Source organism: Ursus arctos, unplaced genomic scaffold (genome assembly GCF_023065955.2).
Source record: "Ursus arctos isolate Adak ecotype North America unplaced genomic scaffold, UrsArc2.0 scaffold_3, whole genome shotgun sequence".
Lineage (NCBI taxonomy): Eukaryota > Metazoa > Chordata > Mammalia > Carnivora > Ursidae > Ursus > Ursus arctos.
The window spans coordinates 84,048,015-84,066,319 of NW_026622985.1; the positions used below are offsets into that span (position 1 = coordinate 84,048,015).

Genomic DNA, 18,305 nt, shown 5'->3' on the forward strand with positions numbered 1-18,305 from the left:
AAATAATATTACAGAGGCCAAGCTACCTAGTCACTAAAGCTGGTAACTAGCACCTTCTTTCAAACTACAGCTCTTGACCCCTTTGACCCTCCCCTCCCAGTAGCCTATTCTGTTTGTCCTCTCAAGAGAGGTGCTCTCAGCCTCACGGTGATACTATTCCACTTTCTCCTTCCCCTCATCCACAGTGGAAAGGGTCCAGGGCTATTCCAGAAACCCCTGCTCTCCTGGATTATCATATCCCACTGCCAGACCACCCTAACTCTATTTCCCTGGTCCCAGAATCCTGAGGTCCTCCTGCCTGGCCCCCAACACATGCATGCACACGCATACACCACGTTTTCAGGATCTCACCAGGGCCATGCTCTTTGTGCCTCACAATTACTTTCTCAGGAAGTACTTCTGGAGAAGACAGAGTACTAATGGTTAAGATCAGAGGCTTTGGAGCCAGTAAGCCTCGAGTTGGAATTTTGGTATGGACACAAACGGTGTGACTGGGCAATTTGCTTAGCATTTTGGAGCAGCATTCTTCCCCTTTGTAAAATGGGAATATCAATTCCTATTTCAGAGAGCAATTGGAATAACTCATTGAGGTATGTAGGTGGCACTTAGGGTAAGCCTTGTTTACAGTAAGCTGGACATAAATGGAAGCAATTGGTGATGTTTTATGCTAGTAAGAGTTTAGACAAAACATTCCCTCCCCTCTTCTTCTCCCTGTGCCTAATTATCTTCCCTGCCTGGTAACATAACTTTTATGGAGGCAATGCCTTCTATTTTGATGCCCAGAATCCCAAAGTATTCTTTTCATACGATTCCAGCCTCAGGAGCATTTTGGTGAACTAGCAAGAGCAAAGATTGAGCAACAAGAGGTCCAAACTCTTAATCCCTGCTGAGCTGCTAACCAGTCAGGTGATTTGGGGCAAGTTATTGTCTCTGGTGGACCATCAGTTTCTTCTCCTATAAAAGGGAAAATTCGGTAACATAAGCTTTTAAGTACTTTCTAGTTCTGACATGCTATGATTCTATATGAAAGGGTCATTCTCTGAGTGAATTCTCTTATTTCTACTTAAGAACATTAACTGATACATGTGTTCTCTCCTGAGACCTCTCGTGTACCTTTATCTTGACTCACGTTTTCGATCTGCAAAAACGGTAGTTGAAGGCAGACTGTGAAATTGGTCATTCTGGGTTTGGATTTCAGCGCCACCACTCGAATTTGGGCCAGTTATTTAACTTCCTGGGCCTCAGTTACCTTATCTGTCAAATGGGGATAGACACGGGTTAAATGTGAAGGTGAAAAGAAAGCACTTAGAAATACATAACTCCAGGGGCGCCTGGGTGGGTCTGTTGGTTAAGGATCGGACTTTTTTTTTTTTTTAAGATTTTATTTATTTATTTGACAAAGATAGAGACAGCCAGCGAGAGAGGGAACACAAGCAGGGGGAGTGGGAGAGGAAGAAGCAGGCTCATAGTGGAGGAGCCTGATGTGGGGCTCGATCCCATAACGCCAGGATCACACCCTGAGCCGAAGGCAGACGCTTAACAACTGTGCCACCCAGGCGCCCCAAGGGTCGGACTTTTGATTTCGGCTCAGGACATGATCTCAGGGTGGTGGAACTGAGCCTGTGTCTGGCTCTGCTCTCAGTGGGGAGTCTGCTTCTCTCCCTTTCCCTCTGCCCCTGTCCCTGCTCACGCATGCTGGCTCTCTCAAATTAATTAATTAATTTTTTTTTTTTAAAAAGGAAATACATAACTCCAGAGGCTATAGTTTAATGTCCTGTAGGGTATCAACCAGATTTTTTCCTTTAACTTAGTGAACTTATTTCAGGTTGCCTTTCTTTATGGACTATGAATACTCTGTTACCATCTTACTGGTTTTCTCATTCATGAATAAGTTGAATAAAATCTCTCACAAGTGTTTTATTCCATTTTTGTATGAGAATCATGTTTTTAACTTTTTGACAATTATTCCTTGACAGGTCCTAACTAACTCTGTCTTAAGACACTGTCCTCAATAGACGGACATTGGCAAATCTTGCTTTGCTAGAAATACCGATTAAGTTATGTTAAGAAACCAAAACCACATTGGGAGTCCATTTTCAGACTTTCTGCCCCCTTCTTTCCTATGTCAGTTAGCAAGGGCCAGGTCCTATGGGTGTGATGATGAGGAAAAACCCCTTGGAAGAGTCTCTACCCACTGGAAAAAGAAATAAGCAAGCAGCAAGATGAGCCAAGCAAAAACAGATACTTTCATTGTGGCCTTTACATTTATGACTAGCAAGATAATAAAGGAAGGTAATTCTGAAAGCTTTATGTCAGTTTTAACGGTCCCTCAAGCACTGAGAAAGATAATAGTCAATGGATGGTGTCCATAAGGATTTTTTCTTCTTCTCCCCTGACAGCCATTGACAGGATCATTTTGTATTTGCAACTGCTATCACTGAAGCATGGAGAAAAGAGCCTGTGAGACCAGGAGGATGAGAGCAACTTCCCTGCAAGGATGTCTATTGTCATCACTATGGCAATAATAGTTACTATAATTTTCATTCTGCTTTTCCATAGTCTACTTTATGGAGCTCAAGGCTATGGGATTTGGGTAACATCAAATCACACTAGCATAAAATCATGCTTTGTAATCTTGCAAGAGTATTTTATGAAACTGCACAGAGAACCTATGCAACAAGATAAAAATAATTACCAATGCAGGTCACTTGACTAATACAATTATTTATGGGATGCTAATAGCTTTTCGGAGGCTTTCAGATACGGTGTCAATCTGACAATCGTTTTTGGGTTTTTTGGTTTTGTTTTTCTGTTTGGATTGTTAGACCACTGCCCGTTTTGCTCCCCAAGGACATGGCTTATCATTTGGGGGGAGGGGGAATGTAAATTAATTGCAAATCAGCTCTCAGTCGTAGTCGGGTAGTTTCTCTGTGGTCTCCTAACACCGCGCGGTCCGCTTAGTTTCAGTGTTAACTAGCTTTCCGACAGCGAGCATTAGAGATATCTAACACTTTCAAAGTACCACTCTGCGTCAAGGTCCTCTGAATAAAGCAGGTGAATGTAGGAGGCTCACAGGTGATGTTGGTTAGGGTGGGATGCAAAATCTCCAAGAGGGACCTCCAGGTCGGGAGAAACCAGTTGGAGACAAAAGGGATGCGAAGACAGGTAAAAATGAGAAAGACAAGTGAAAAGAAAGCCAGTGATTGAAAGAACTGAAAGAGAGGGGAAAAACAAAACAAAAACCACCCAGACGAGTCAGACGAAGAGAAAGAAAAAGTCGAGAGCCCGCGGTGGCTCAGACAGTAACCCAAGGCGCGCGGAGGGGCGGAGATTGCAGCCCAGAATCCCTTGCGGCGCCTCCTCCCCAAGCGTCAGTCTCCTAGGCAACGCCGGTAAACACGATGGCGACCGCCGGGAGCGATCCCCAGTGGTTAATGTCTTCTCTCCAGAGCAGTTCACGAACTGGAGCCCAGTGGATACTGCCGCACTCAGAAAAAGAGCGTCAGTCTTGCTGGTCTTCTTTCCCCATGGGGCAGCGACCGAAAGGTACTTTCCACAAAGCCTCCTCCTACCTGCTCCAGCAGCTCATTCACCGCTCTCAGGAGTCGGACGCGGACGGAGAGGAAGACGAGGGCGAGGGAGAAGTGGAATCCGAGGAGTCCTCAGAGTCCGAGATGCTGAATTTGGAGGTGTGCCTTCCCCCCCACCCCCTCGCTCCCTTCTCCAGCCGTCGGACCCCCCTACTTCGGCGGCCGCTTCCTCACGCACCGCACCCCCAAGAGCCCCCGGGCTCTCGCCGCCGGGAGCACCTCTCCCTGACCGTTCCTAGGCTCCTGCTCCTTTCTTCCCGTTTCCTCACCCTTTGCCTGCCGTATTTCCAAGTATCTCCTTTTTTTTTTTTTTTTGTCACTCTCACATTTGGTGTCTTAAGAGTCAAGTTACACAGCGTCCTGATGAAAAAGTTTCCACCTATTTGTATGGGGAGTTACAGCTTTAGCTTTTAAAAATTGTGCTTCGACGGTATTGTGAACGGGCAGAGTTCGGCTTTGGCATCACCTGCACCTTTTTCCGTGATTGTGAAGTACTCCAACACTCTCCCCCACTTCCAGTGCCTTCATCCTCCTTTCTCGAGGAAAAAAAAATTACTCTCCTGAAATAATCTGATAAGGGCTAACTCAAAGACCAAGTGACTTGAAAGTATTACTTCTGCCAGGGGTATATAATGCATTATACAAGCAACACACACATCCCCTGACAGTGTTCAAACAGCTGGCTCACTGTGGTAGTGTTTTCGGAGGTGGAGAATGGCTTGTATCTTCCCAACTGTATTGCCTGAGGTGTGGCTTTGTCTTCACATTACTATAAATTCTCTTGTCTACAATACCTCTTCTAAACATCACCCAATTCCACTTCTCTTCTACACTAATCCTCATCGTGTTCTTTTTACCCCACTGCCTGGTTGTTCCTTTTTGTTGTTGTTTTGGTGGGGGTGGGGGTGGTCTGGGTCCCTTTCTACCTCTTTATCACTTCCTTCCCTTGGCTTCTAATGTATTGTTTGCTTTCCTTCAAAAACATAAGTTGATTTGCTGCCTTTCAATAAACTGTTGGATTTTCCTCTTTGTCTTGGCTGCCAGGAAACTCAGAATGAATATTTTTCTTCATTTTAATAGTTTTTCTCTAGGGTTTTCTCTCCCCTTTCCTCTTCCTTCGTCGTATAAACTGCTGCAAAATCTTCTCTGAAGTAGATGTAATACAGAGAAATAGAATGTTTCCAGTACCCCCCTTCTGTGATATTCTGGCTTCCCTGCTCTGCATCTTTGCTCATTTTCCTAGTCCGCTCTCCTCCTTGAGGCCAAATATGTTTTCCTTTGTTATTCCTGTTCTCTTTCACTCCTTTCCTCATTTGTCCTGTTTCTTCATATTCACCTGTCTGTAATTTGCACTGTTTTATGTTCCTCTGATTCTACCATTAACCACCTACGTTTCCCACTTAGGTTCCCTTCTTTCGTAACATTCTTTTGTCCATTTTCAATATTTGGCCCATTTTTCTACCCTGCTCTCCCATTTTGACTTTCCTCTTCTTCTACCTCCTATACAGGCTAGTTACACATTAGTTTTTCTTAAAGTGGACGATAGAAAATTATTACTTATGTTATTTGTCTTTTGTTGATTTTCTTTCCTACCCTTAACAGTGGCAGATGCAAAACTGCAGCAGTGTTTTTACAACTTTGGGGTGTTTGTATGGTTTCTACCAGCTTCCACCCCAAAGGAATTCACAGATGAATCACCAGTTTACTTTATTATTCTAATTAACGCACGCTCTTGGGCTATGGGCTTCATTAGTGCTGGTATTAATCTGTCTTCAGTATGTCATTAACAAACCATAAGGGGTTATCCCTGGCTTGTAGGCTGTGTGTAAAAGTTTATTTTTTCTTCCACTTATGTTCTAAATATTAATATTTGTTTTGTGTTCTTACATCCTATTTTAGCTTTTTAGGGTATCTAGTAAGTTTTAATATGCTGAATAAGCCGAAAACTTTTAAAAGGAAAGATTTATTCTTTCACGTTCAGAGATTCAGTGTCCTCCTAGCCTGGCTAAGGTTTATAATGCTATTGTGGTCACAGTGGGTATTGAGTGCCTATCATGTTATTAGTCTCAGAAGCCCCTGGTGAACTTAAGGAAGGTAGAACAGACCAGCTGTTCAGAATATTGGCTGTGGTTAGTTTTGAGATTTGAGCAAGTTATTTCACTTCCATGTCTCCTCTGTAATCTGGGAATTCGAATGATACCTATCTCATAGGAGAGTTGTGAGAATTAGATGAGACCCTATACATAAAATGCTTAGCGTAATATATTATTTTTACTGTTACCGATAGAAGTAATAACGCACATGTTTTTTATCTGCTAACTACAGCTCATTAAGTGATTTGGTTAATTTTGCTGACTTTGAGCAAACATTCATTGAATGACTGCTATGTGGGAGCCACACTCTGACTACCTACAGGCCCATGACATGTGTCTGGTGCAGGGAAACTACTCTGCCAGTAACTTAATGTGGGTAATAATGTCTACTCATGGGATAGTTATAAACATCAAATTGGATAAGAAAGTCTGTTGAAGTTCTTGATATAGTGTCTGATACAGAGTAGGTTCCTAAAAGTTATAGAGGTAATGCATAATAGCTATAGTAATGATAGAAGAAGATAAGAACGTGGTTGAGGACATAGGTGTCCCCTGCGCTCAAGGTCAGATAAGGATGTGAGTAAATCACAGCTATTGAGCATCTGAAGCATTATACACAGGTGTATGCAGATGACAGCTGGATTATAGGGCAGACTACGAGGAAGGATCATGGCGGACTTCGAGGGAGGCAGACCCTTGTCTGGGTGGAGAGGGGGTGTGCGGGCAGGCACACGGCAGCTGTTCCTACTGATGGCTTATAGGTGAGAGCAGAGAAAGCAGCTGAGGTGGGGGCCAGAGTGTGGAGGGTTTTACGCTGTTCTACAGACCGTGCACTGGGGTCTCCACGCAGTGGGGAACTGCCCTGATGGCCCACTGGGGTTAGATTAGAGGATTAGGTAAGACTGGAGACAGAGAGATCAATGAGAAGACTCTAGCAATGTCTACAGAGGAGACAAGAGTCTGGATTAAGGCAGTGGAAGTGGGAATGGACAGGAAGCTAAAGACAAGACATTTAAAATATTTAAGATGGGACAGTTACTAAGTAAATATTGGAAGTCTAGGATGATCGCTAGGTCTCTGGCTTGTTGGCCTGGGGACATATTAAGGCCATTCACCACAGAGAATTGGACAGGTGCAGCTGTACACGAAAGGGTCAGATATATGAATCACATGACTCTGGAAATCAGGGGAGGGGCCTGGGATCATCCAGGAAGAGAAGAGGAGGGCCAAGGGAAGAACCCAGGGGGTCCAGCAGATGAAGAGGAATCAGAAGAATGGTAAGTGAAGGAGGGGAAGAAAGAAGGGCTATGTGAGGGGAAGCCAAGGCAAGAAAGAGTCAAGAACGTGGAAATGAGTTGTGCTGTCAGTAGGTTAAATGAGAAGGGCCCTAAAAAGTGCTCATTAGCTTTGCCCATTTGAGGGTGCTTGGAGACCTTGGCCCATGTGGTTTTGTGATGTGGCAAAGGCAGAAACCTAACTGAAGTGTGTTGAAGAGTGAATGGGAGGTGAGCAGGGGGGCACTAAAGGATGGAAAAGCAGCTCTGCAGTAGCTCAGTTATTTAGGGAAACCTTAGCTGTAGCTCGAGAACATGTGGGACCGAAGGGACTCAGACTTGTACCGCTGGAGAACTGACAGGGTGCAGAATGATGGCGGAGAGTGACTGGCTGAAATCCCAGGCAAAGATGGTTCCTAAGCTAGGTGTCTGAGGAACCAGGAAGTGGGGGCCCTGAGTGTGGAAAAGAAGCAGTCTGCCTCTGAGACCTGAATGAAGGGCATCCGGACAGGTGCGGAACACGGACAGGGTTGACGTCTGATCGCTTCTACTTTGCCTGGGAAGTGGAGGAGCAATGCATTTGCTGAGAGTGAGGACAAAGGAGTGGAGGCACCTGAGGCTTGAGGAGAGGATGAAGGTCTGGCAGCCAAGGTAGGAGCAGAAAGGCAGCTGAGGAAGAACGAGGGACTGGAACAGCAGCCGCCCGGCTAACAGTTCACCGTGGAGCGGTACCAGGATGCATGGTTGTGGGGCCCCTCCCAGTCCACTCAGCAGCTCAAGGGCAGGAGCACTTTCTAATTGACTCGGCCGTGTTTGAGCGCCTACCGTGTACCAGGCACCGTGTTCCCCCTCCTACTTTATGCTTTAGCTCTTTTGAACTCTACTTTCCCCAGTGGGCTTGCTCACCTTTGCCTTTGGAATTTTGTACCTGTTGTCCTTTTGTCTGCAGTACCCTTCCTGGTCCTCTTCTCCTTTGCCCGAATAACTGTTACTTGTGTTTCAACTTCACTGAGTTCTCCCCCAGCAAGTCTTTGCCAACCTCCTAATTCCCCCTAGAACTGACATAAAATGGACGCCCTGCTTATCGTCAAAGCACCCTGCTTACTTGTAATATTTATCCATCTACTGAAATTGCTTGTGTACTTGTCTGTCTCCCAGACTGAATTGTAAATCCCTTGAGGATAGGCACCATGTCTTATTCATAGTTCTAGCCGCTGAGCCTAGCATACTGGCTGGCCTGCTACAAAGATTTTTATCCCAAATGAATGGTGAGCACGACACAATCCCTGCCTCAGCGCGGTAGTTGATTGTGAACTTGATTCAGGTTTGGGTGTGTGCGGTAGTTTGCGTCGGGGGAGGAGGAGTCAGAGACTTAAGGCTAGAGAGACCTTGGAATGGCCCAGGGGATACCAAGCAGGGAAGGCGGTGAGAGGGGACAGATGGACTCTGAGAAAGGAAAGGATGAACAGGCTGGAGATTTTGTTGTCATCACAGAACAGGGTCAGTAGGGGTTGAAAGGTGGTAGGATCACAGAGGAGAATTCTAGGGTCTGAGGTTTCTCAGGTGGAACAGTTCAGCATGACGACTCGGCTAAGGGCGTGGCCACGGAGGTGAGTGGCTGAAGCTGAGTAGAGATCAATTTAAAGTGTCTGCAGTTGAGGAAGAAATGTGTGCGCGTGCGCATGCGCATGGGAATGGGGGGGGTTATGGAAGGGCCATCCTTGGGCTCTGAAGCCACCAGAGATTAAGCAGGGCTTGTAAAGGTATGAAAATGACCGAAAATCAGAAGGGAAAGGCATGATTCTGATACATGGTAAGAACCTCACCGGAGGTGTGAGGGGGTTGCCGTGGGGAGGCTTGCCTTGGGCATCTGGGAAATGCTGACCGTTGTGCCGGCCTCCGTCACAGTGGCTGTGTTGAAAAACATTTACCTACTATCAGTCGGGTGCCATATCTTCTCACATCCAGGAAATAGAGGGGGTGGGTCAGGTAAACTTCAGAGGTTTCGATGGAAAGTTTTGGAGGGAAGGTAATACCCCTACCTCGAATCCTTCCCAGGTCTTGTATAAGAGGTTGGAATTATATTTAGAAAAGTGAGTGTCTTTGCTCCATTTGTAAACAGGTTGATTGGTATGGAAGAATGAAACATTACGATGCGGAATTTCCAACTCCATCAATTAGTGGAAACAACTGTCATTTATTGGGAACACTTGCTGTGGTTCTAGGCAAGGCACTAAGCTTTGTATACACTTTTTTTTTTCATTCTCCCTAAAACATTAAGGAAAGGTAATAACATTTCCTATTTACAGATGAAGAATGTGAGGTTCAGAGAAAACGTTATCTCCCCAAAGTCATAAACTCAAAATGGCAGGTCTGGGCTTCAGGCCAAGCCTGTCCAGCCCCACAGCGTGTGCCCTGTCTCCACTCGATCCATGAGCGATATTTGCTTCCCTGGGCTAGTGGGGGGGGGGCGCGGGGCGCACAGAGAAACTTCCTAGTAGCACAAGCCTATGCACTTACAGCCTCAGTACCAGCAGCCGGAGCCGCACTGTTGGTTCCTGAATTAATATAGAACTGGGAAGAGTATTTCGCCATCACTGTCCACATGCTAGTCATGGTTAGTTATATTGGTGTGACTGATGGGGTTACTGGATTTCGCGTCCTCGTGCTGAGGTTCGTGTTAATGTGTGGGTCATCCTAGAGTTGAAGGCAGGACAAACCTCACATGGATCTACCTGTTGTCTCTTCTGTTTGTTATTTTTGGGGAGAGGGCATGTTGACTCCTCACTGGCTCGTGGCTTTCTGCAGACCAAAGGCCAGCCTTCTTACAGCAGTGATCATTACCCTTTTAATAAATCTTGTAAATTGTATGAATCCGGTAAAAGTAGCTAGTAGGAAGCAAACCGAGAACCTAATTTTTTTCCAGCAAGAATACCAGATTTAGGGGCGCCTGGGTGGCACAGCGGTTAAGCGTCTGACTTCGGCTCAGGGCGTGATCCCAGTGTTATGGGATCGGGCCCCACATCAGGCTCCTCCGCTATGAGCCTGCTTCTTCCTCTCCCACTCCCCCTGCCTGTGTTCCCTCTCTCGCTGGCTGTCTCTATCTCTGTCAAATAAATAAATAAAATCTTTAAAAAAAAAAAAAGAATACCAGATTTAGCAAAGTAATTGCCTTAATCTGGGTGTGACCATTCTTTTGGGTGGAGGCTAGCAGTCTGGTGTAGTGGTTAGAATTGCCCTGGGTTCAGACAGATTCAAGTTTGTGTATTCTGTTTCTGTCACTTACTAGCTATGTGGTTTCAGGCAAGTTAATCCCTGTAAGCCTTAGTTTCTTCATCTGTTGAATGGATCTAAGAGTACCTACCCCAGGGTGGTCGGGAGGATTCGATGAGTTGTTCGTTGAGAGCTCTGAGTTCCTGGAACAGAGAAACAATCAGTGTAGCTCTCACCACTGATGGTGATGCCTCCACTGCTGTTGCGTTGATTTCACTTTGAATACCTAATGCAAGGGACCCCCCAAAATTCAGTGGAAATAAAAACACCGATTTGATAGATACTTGATTATATGTCCTATGTATGTGTCTTCAACACAGAATTTTCTTTAGAGCTGAAAAATTCTAGAAGGGTCAGCTCCTGAGTATGTAATATACCAAGTGCTGGCTATGAGGAGGTGGACTGTTTCTTCTGCTTTCTTTTGCTTGGTTTGCCTGCTTTCTTTGCCTGCTTTCTTTCCTTGCTTTCTTTTCCTTCCTTCCTTCCCTCCCTCCTTCCCTCCCTCCCTCCTTCCCTCCTTCCTTCCTTCCTTCTTTTTTAAGATTTGTTCATTTGAGAGAGAGAGCATGAGCGAGCTAGAGCAGGGGTCAGGGCAGAGGGAGAGGGAGAGACAGAGCCTCAAACAGACTCCCCACTGAGTGTGGAACCTGATATGGGGCTTGATGTCATGACCTGGAGATCATGACCTGAACCGAAATCAAGAGTCAACAATTAACCCACTGAGCCCCCCAGGTGCCCCTGGACCATTTCTTTTCTAATGGGAGTCCTTTGTCCACCTATTTGGGTTTTTTGTTTGTTTATGTTGTTTGTTTGTTTTCCAGGAGGAATTTGATGGAGTCCTGAGAGAGGAGGTCGTGGCCAACGCCCTTCACCAGTTGGGGCGCTCAGGCTCCGGGACTGAGCAGGTCTATCTCAATCTAGCTTTATCAGTGAGTATGACAAGATCACTATGGGCTGACTAGGCTACATCTCGATAGTGGTTGGACTGTATCTGTTTTTTCTGCCACTCATAGCTTTCGTGGTGGCCCCAGATCTCAGAGTCTTTCATTTGATGGAGACTGGTGATAAGAGTTATTTATGTTAAGTGAGGCATCAAAGACCTCTGGGCAGTCCAGTAATTGGCCCCTGAATTCCTTTGTTTTCATTCCCATCAGTCTGTTTCTTTCATCTTTAGTCTATATTATAGTAATCAATGCTTTCTTTCCAGAAGTTGAATTTGACTCTCTGAAACCAATCAAAAACTCTTTGAGAATTTTCTCTCTGATCAGTGCCAGGACTAAAATTAGTATCTAAATCCAAGGGAACAAAGTATTTTAGTATTGACTCCCTCCTCCCCAAGTATGTCAAGAAATAAGTAGCTTTGAGCCACAGCTCACTTTCTAAAAGATCCCCATTATTAAAAAAACGTGTTGTTCATCAGTTTTCAAGATATCAATACTAACACATAATCTTGGCTTCACTTTTTAAGGGAAGCTGTAAGAGCAAAGTACTCATCGCATTTCAGATTCTTTCTTCCTTTTCTCTGTATCCTAGAAAAATTAACTTTTTGCTTCCTTATACTGTAAAAGTATTAAATATTCCTTGGAGATCCACACAGTAAACACAGATACGTAGGTGAAAAAAAGCACGCTGAATTTTTGCTCTTGTTCTATAATTTGGCTAAGGTATATATAACTCACAGCAAGCGAAGCATGTATGACTCATGATCTTGGTCCATCTTGGATTTGAGCTGGTAAACTATCCAAGAAACGTTAAGCTCTTTTCACCCATGCTGGTTCCATGGCGTATCCTTTGAGGACAGCATATTAAAGCTGTGATCTTTTACCGTTTTCACTTTATAACATTTTATGGATGACTCAGCCAGTTAAGCAGTAACTTACAGGGAGCATCCAGTGTGCACTGCCCTATGTTAGGCATTGGAATGGTGGATAATTCCAGCATCCAATACATCCCCGCACAAGTCCATTTCAATCAATCTTCTGCTTACGTATGGAGTGCTGTGCCTTAAATTGATCTGAAAAAAAAAAAAAAAAAAAAAAACCTTTAAATCTTATTTCAGCTAGATGGACTGATGCTTAACTTACCTAGCCCCTGACCTCCTTACATTTGAGATACATATTGAATTACTTTGCCTTTATAACCTGTCTTACTGCGTACACTTTCTTAGGGTTGCCTGGTTTGGTGATTTCCCCCCCTTATATCTTATGTTTACACGTTATTTTTTACTTTTACTTATTACTTATGTACATAGCCTCTCTCCTACCAAAGTCCTAAGTTTCTTAAGGGCACAGTACAGCTCTACCCCATCATTGCACTGTTTCTCCTCATGCACAATGCCTCGTACATGGAAGGGTTTCTTTCCTATTTATTACCCTATTCTTGCGGCCTTCGTTAAACATTCTTATCATCATTTTATTTGAGAACTTGCTCATCGTGATACTTCATTGGTTGGCTTTTTCCAGTTCTGACATTGCATCATAAACCAGTGATAAGAGTCTGTTCCAAGGGACCAAATTCCCCTCCACCCCATCCCAAAGTTCTCTAGAAGCAAGATTTCATGGAAAGAATCTTGGAGAAGGATACAGGAGACTTGGATCTGGTTCTCCGTTGCTGATTTGCCGTGTGATTTTAGGTTATTTTCATCCCTCTCTGTCCCTCCTCTTCCTCATCTCCAAATTGGGAATAGTCCACGCTATGGATCTCAGTTTTACCTGATGAGATGAGATTACTGTGAAGGAGCTTTGAACAGGACCCTTTTTCGATGTGAAAGTGTAGGTGACAGTGTCATTAAGGATCTCCTGATGACGCCTGAGATCTCTTTAGCATTTCATTTAAATTCTAGGCATCTCCCTTTTCTTCTACTAGAGAAAGGCTTTGGCATTACTGCTATTATGTGGAGTTTTCTTCTTTCTTCTTCTTTTTAAATAACAAAACTCTGCTTTAAAGGTCTACCATGCACTGCTTTAATTTGCCTTTTCATGTTGTATTTGTTCTTGCTAATGGCACTAATTTTCCAAGCTATTTTCTTCTTCAGAGGAATGCATTTTTTTAAAATAGGTTTGTCGTCTGCTTTGAGATCCTGTTAGTAGTAGGCTTCAGATTTAGTTCTCACGTAACTGCTATACTTTTACTATAAGTAAGTCTACTTTTTATTATACTTTTATTGTAAGTAGAGTCCACTGTAAGTATACTATACTTCCTATACTTCCAGAAATTCTGGATTTCTTTCTGTCAACTTATTTCCAGGTGTCAGGAGATGGCTGAGTACTAACCTGTGAAAGCGGCATTAAAGTCTTTCTACCTTTTATTTTCTCAGGGTTGTGATTTAATTGACATTAGCATTCTCTGTGAATATGTTCACCTACAGAAGTTGGATCTTTCAGTAAATAAAATCGAAGGTATGTAATTCTCGTTCTAGTAGATTGATGGACCATTCACTCAGCTATTTCACAATGTAAGCTTTGCAGTATGTAATACGGGTTAATACTACCAGACTTGACATAAGCGCTACTGTGGATCCATTCGCATACCGACGCTCTACTTCGCGTGTAAAAAAGGCACCGTGGGTGATGCGTCAAGTCAGCAAACACGCAGCATTACGCTGTGGTTAAAATGTGCTCCGTGGTGTTGAAGAGTGTCCCATGGAATGTTTGCTTGGTTTTTTCTTTGTAAGACACGGCTCAGTACTTCTTTAATGCTTCCGGAAAATTTGATGATTCCCTGTCTTTCTCCCTATTAGTTTATTCAGTACAGATGAATTGGTCCTCCCTTCCCCCCCCTTTTTTTCCTTTTTCCTGGATGCTTTTCTTTATTTTGCTTCTGTGTCTACATTTTAAGTCTGGCCAGCTACTTCTTTTCCTCTTACTTGAGTGCCAGGGATTCACACATTATTTTTCCTCCTTTTTTTCCTGTCTCTCTACAGGTAGCGGATTCTTTCCACTCCACCATTTGTAGTTCTCTGTAATGTATTTGTTGTGACATCCTGCCTACATTTAATGAAATTAGTCACATTGTCTTCAAAGCTTGATTCTTGTTGCTAATTTTCTGATCTTATTTGAAATTCAAGTGTCCAATTTCTCTTCTTTAGACTTGGAGGAAGTCAGCAGTTATTTCCGACCTGCTCTCTTTGCTGATCATCTTTCCACGGGCTTCTTGAGCCTGTCTTTTTTATGACGGTGAAATGTTGCTGATACGGTTTTCTCTGGCTCCTTTCTGATTTCTTCCCCTCCTATGAGAGCAATAATTAAAACCCAGCCTTGCTTTTCAGTGGCTAAGAAATATTCCAGCATAGTTTATTCCTCTAATGCTGTAATTTTTTTTTTTTTAGTTTTATAAATCTTTCTTTTTTTATGGAAGATTAAAACATGTGCACAAGAGACTATTGTAATGAACATTCAGGTTCAACATTTATCGGCCCATGGCCCATCTGGTTTCACCTATAACCTCCCTGCCCAACTTCCCCAGGGTTATTTTAAAGATTTTAAAGCAAGCCCAAGCAGGGGGAGGGGCAGAAGGCGAGGGAGAAGCAGACTCCCCGCTGAGCAGGGAGATCGATCCCCCAGACCGGGAAAGCATGACCTGAGCCCCTGAGCCGAAGGCAGACACTTAGAACTGAGTCAGGCAGGTGCCCCCGCCAGGGTTATTTTAAAGCAAATCCCAGATACCCTATCATCGGAAGGGGTTTTTCTGTGTCCCTGGCAGGAGCTGCCCCGCACGCCACCACTCCCAGGTTGGTTTCCTCCCCTGGATACGGAACTGCCCGGTGATGGGAGGAGGCAGCAGTGCTGGGTGGCGGCCTCATATCCTGGCAGCTTGAGCTGGGACGCCACAGTTGCGAATGGAGTTTTCCTCAATCAGTATTCTTTGATCTCTTAGGGCCCATTTTCTTAGTTCATCCAATGTTTGAGAACTACGTGTAACGCACGGTATATTTTTCTTTCTCTTTTCTTTCGTTCGTGTGTGTGTGTGTGTGTGTGTGTGTGTGTGTGTGTGAAGTCAGCTTTATTCACGTTCTGACGTAGACCAGATTTCAACTTGCATCAGACTCACCTGGGGGGCCTGTTAAAACCCTGCCGGCTGTGCCCCACCCTCAGAGTTTCGGATTCTGTAGCTCTGGGGTGGGACTTGAGAATTTGCATTTCTAATTAGGTCCCCTGGGAAGCGGATGTGCCCGATCCGGGGCCACACTTTGAGAACCACCCTTGTAGACGCGAGGAGCTCCTGCCATCTGGTGGACCTGCAGGTCACTGCACCAAGTAGGGATTAGTGGGCCGGTCATAGTTAGAAGCCCAGCAACATAGACCATGTATTTTTTTTTCTCTGTCCGAGTGATTTGAAAGGATTGGTCATCTGCAAGGTTGGGATGTACTCGCCATTTCCTTAGCTCCATCTCAGTGGTAGCAGCTGCTTCTGCTTCAAGACAGCTCCATGGTACAGCACTTACCTGCCCACAGAAAGATCAGCTCCAAGGAGGCATGGGGGCCAGTCGTCGTTAGTCGAGTTGACTGACTGATAGACGGAGCTGCGCTCAGAAAGGACAAATAGGCAAGACTTGTAAAGTCATGATAATTTCACCTTAGGTTTCCTTTTCCAGGCGGCCTTCCTTGATTCACTCATTAAGTCCCACCAACGTGTTAAAGTCCCCGTGTATTGTCCGCCCTAGAACAATTCCATAAAGACAGGCTAAGGAAGGGTGTGATTTAGACCAGAGAAATGATACCGAATTTGGTGGGATTGTGAGAAGGAAAGATGGGGGGAGGTGAGCGGAGAGGGATGCTCAGGGTGCCTACTCCATGTACTCCAGGGAAGGTCCCAGCTGCTGGCCTTGATCCCTTCTCCTAGGCTGGGTGTGTCTGCCACTGGGGACAGGTCACAGTGGTCCTCTTGGCTGCGGGTATGGAGGCTCCATTCTCTGACTACGGGCCTTCCTCTTGGGTTGGGAAGCGTGCGTAATAGCTGGTTCTGTGACCTAGAATGGAAAGAGAGGGCGAAGCTATTATGATTACTGTTTTCAGGTGGAGATTTGAGTTCCTGCTGGAGACAGGACTGTAAATCCTCTTCCTAAGATTCTTCCCAAGTCTAATTTATCCTGCTGCCCCGCAGTGTGCCTCTCCTGCAAAGGGGCAGAGGAAGGCAGCATGGTACTTCACCATTTTTATGTTCTATGCGTACTGTCGTTAGAGCACAGCCGTCCTGTCCTTAGTATTCGAGGTTTAGAATATTTGCTTGGGATAAAGTGCAAAACTCAGACCTATTTCTGAACCAATCCAGAGCCGAAGTAAAATAATAGCAATAATTTAAATCACTTCAAATAATTAATGAGATTTAGGACTAAGGCGAACTAAAACAAAATTTAATTTATAACAAAGAAACTTCTCTAATAGTGGCATTTTGAGTCTTTCTGAAAAGACTTAATTCAGTCACTTAGGGGCTAATTATCAAGGGGATTATCTATGGCTTTAGTTTCTCGTCCTTTCCTCCAAGGCTGGGTTTTTTTGGGGGGGAGGTTGTTTTTTGGGGGTGGTTTTTTTTTTTTTTTTTTTTTTGAGGCTCTTGGGAGAGTGAGCTGGGACCTGGAGGGGGCACCAGTTGCTTGAAAAGGGATGGAAGTGAAGGGGTAGCCGTGGGGAAGAAGGTGAAGTTAGGAGCTCATGGAGAGTTCTCCATACTGTGTTTCATGCATTCCTATTTTTATTCATTTCACTTGCTTGGAATAATCAAGAAGTGCTTGCAACTGGCATAATGAGAAAATGCTCTGATGTAACATAAGCTGTTTTTAATGACTTTGTCTAATTTTGATTTTATTGGCTTACCTTCTTCTGTATTTGTTTCTCCCCCCAGATCTGTCTTGTGTGAGTTATATGCCTTACCTTCTAGAACTTAATGCTTCTCACAATAAACTGACGACATTCTTCAATTTCAAGCCGCCCAAAAATCTCAAGGTAGACTTGATCAATACATCCATTCATGAGCTGGCCCGCAAAGTACATTAACATGCAAAACAGTGTTCAAATAGAGAATTCAGACAGCCTAAGATATGGGAGCACATAGTACAAATGTCTGAAACGAAATGAAAAGGAATTTGGGTATCATTTGTGAAAAAGGAAGATGGTCTGTCTGCAGATAATCTTTTTAGGAAGCTTTGCTAATAGTGTTCAGACTGAGGAACTAACATCCTCCTCTCCCACAGCTGAATACTAGCTATTATTTACATATTTTTAGTGTACAACAATTTTATACCTGGAAAACCTGTAAAAATTTCTTTGGGGGCTCAAATTTTGCCCTCCTCATTTATCCAACCTTTACCTTCTTTTTCCTCAACAATGGTTTCCGATCTTGCTTCTCTGAAGTTGCTTTTGCATTTGGCGCAGAACTAAACGCTGTGAGCAGTAGTCGGTGGAGCAGCTCGCTCTGGGCTGCGTCTCGTGCTTTAATGTGCGTGCAGATCACCTGGGGTTCTTGGGAAAATAGGGGTGTGGCCCAGGAGGTCTGAAGTCAGGCCTGAGACTGATTTCTTTTTTTTAAAGATTTTATTTATTTACTTGACAGAGACAGAGACAGCCAGCGAGAGAGGGAACACAAGCAGGGGGAGTGGGAGAGGAAGAAGCAGGCTCCCAGCGGAGGAGCCTGATGTGGGGCTCGATCCCATAACGCCGGGATCACGCCCTGAGCCGAAGGCAGACGCTTAACCGCTGTGCCACCCAGGCGCCCCCTGAGACTGATTTCTAACAGCTTCCCAGGGGATGCCACTGCTGGTGGTCCACAGGCCACACCGGAGCAGCGAGGTTATAGATTCGTGGTTCCCAGACTCTTCTGCACATTGCAGTCCCCTGGGGACTTTCAAAAACTACTCACGCCTGGGTCTCACTGCCAGAGAGTCTGATTCAAGTGGTCCAGGTAAGGCCCGGGCGTGGAATTTTTAAAAGACCCGCAGGTGGCTCTGGAGTGCTGACAAATTTGGGAACCGTTGGTGTGAGCTTGGGATTAGTGTTCTGGTCACTAATATGTTTCATTACATATTTTTAGGATTGGACATCAGTTATTGCCTTGTGTCTATTTTGTTTTGTTTACAAACC

General features: G+C 44.6%; 1 protein-coding gene across 2 annotated transcripts in view; it reads left to right on the top strand.

Moving 5' to 3' along the window:
- Nucleotides 1-452: 452 nt before the first annotated feature.
- Nucleotides 453-18,305, top strand: part of LRGUK (leucine rich repeats and guanylate kinase domain containing) — a 106,438-nt gene continuing 88,585 nt past the window's right edge. For both annotated transcript variants that reach the window (XM_057304556.1, XM_057304557.1), the window contains exons 1-4: nt 453-3,689; nt 11,052-11,159; nt 13,547-13,628; nt 17,071-17,171. In XM_057304556.1, the coding sequence (XP_057160539.1) occupies nt 3,402-3,689; nt 11,052-11,159; nt 13,547-13,628; nt 17,071-17,171 (579 nt within the window). In that variant the 5' untranslated portion in view covers nt 453-3,401. The remainder of the gene's footprint in view (nt 3,690-11,051; nt 11,160-13,546; nt 13,629-17,070; nt 17,172-18,305) is intronic.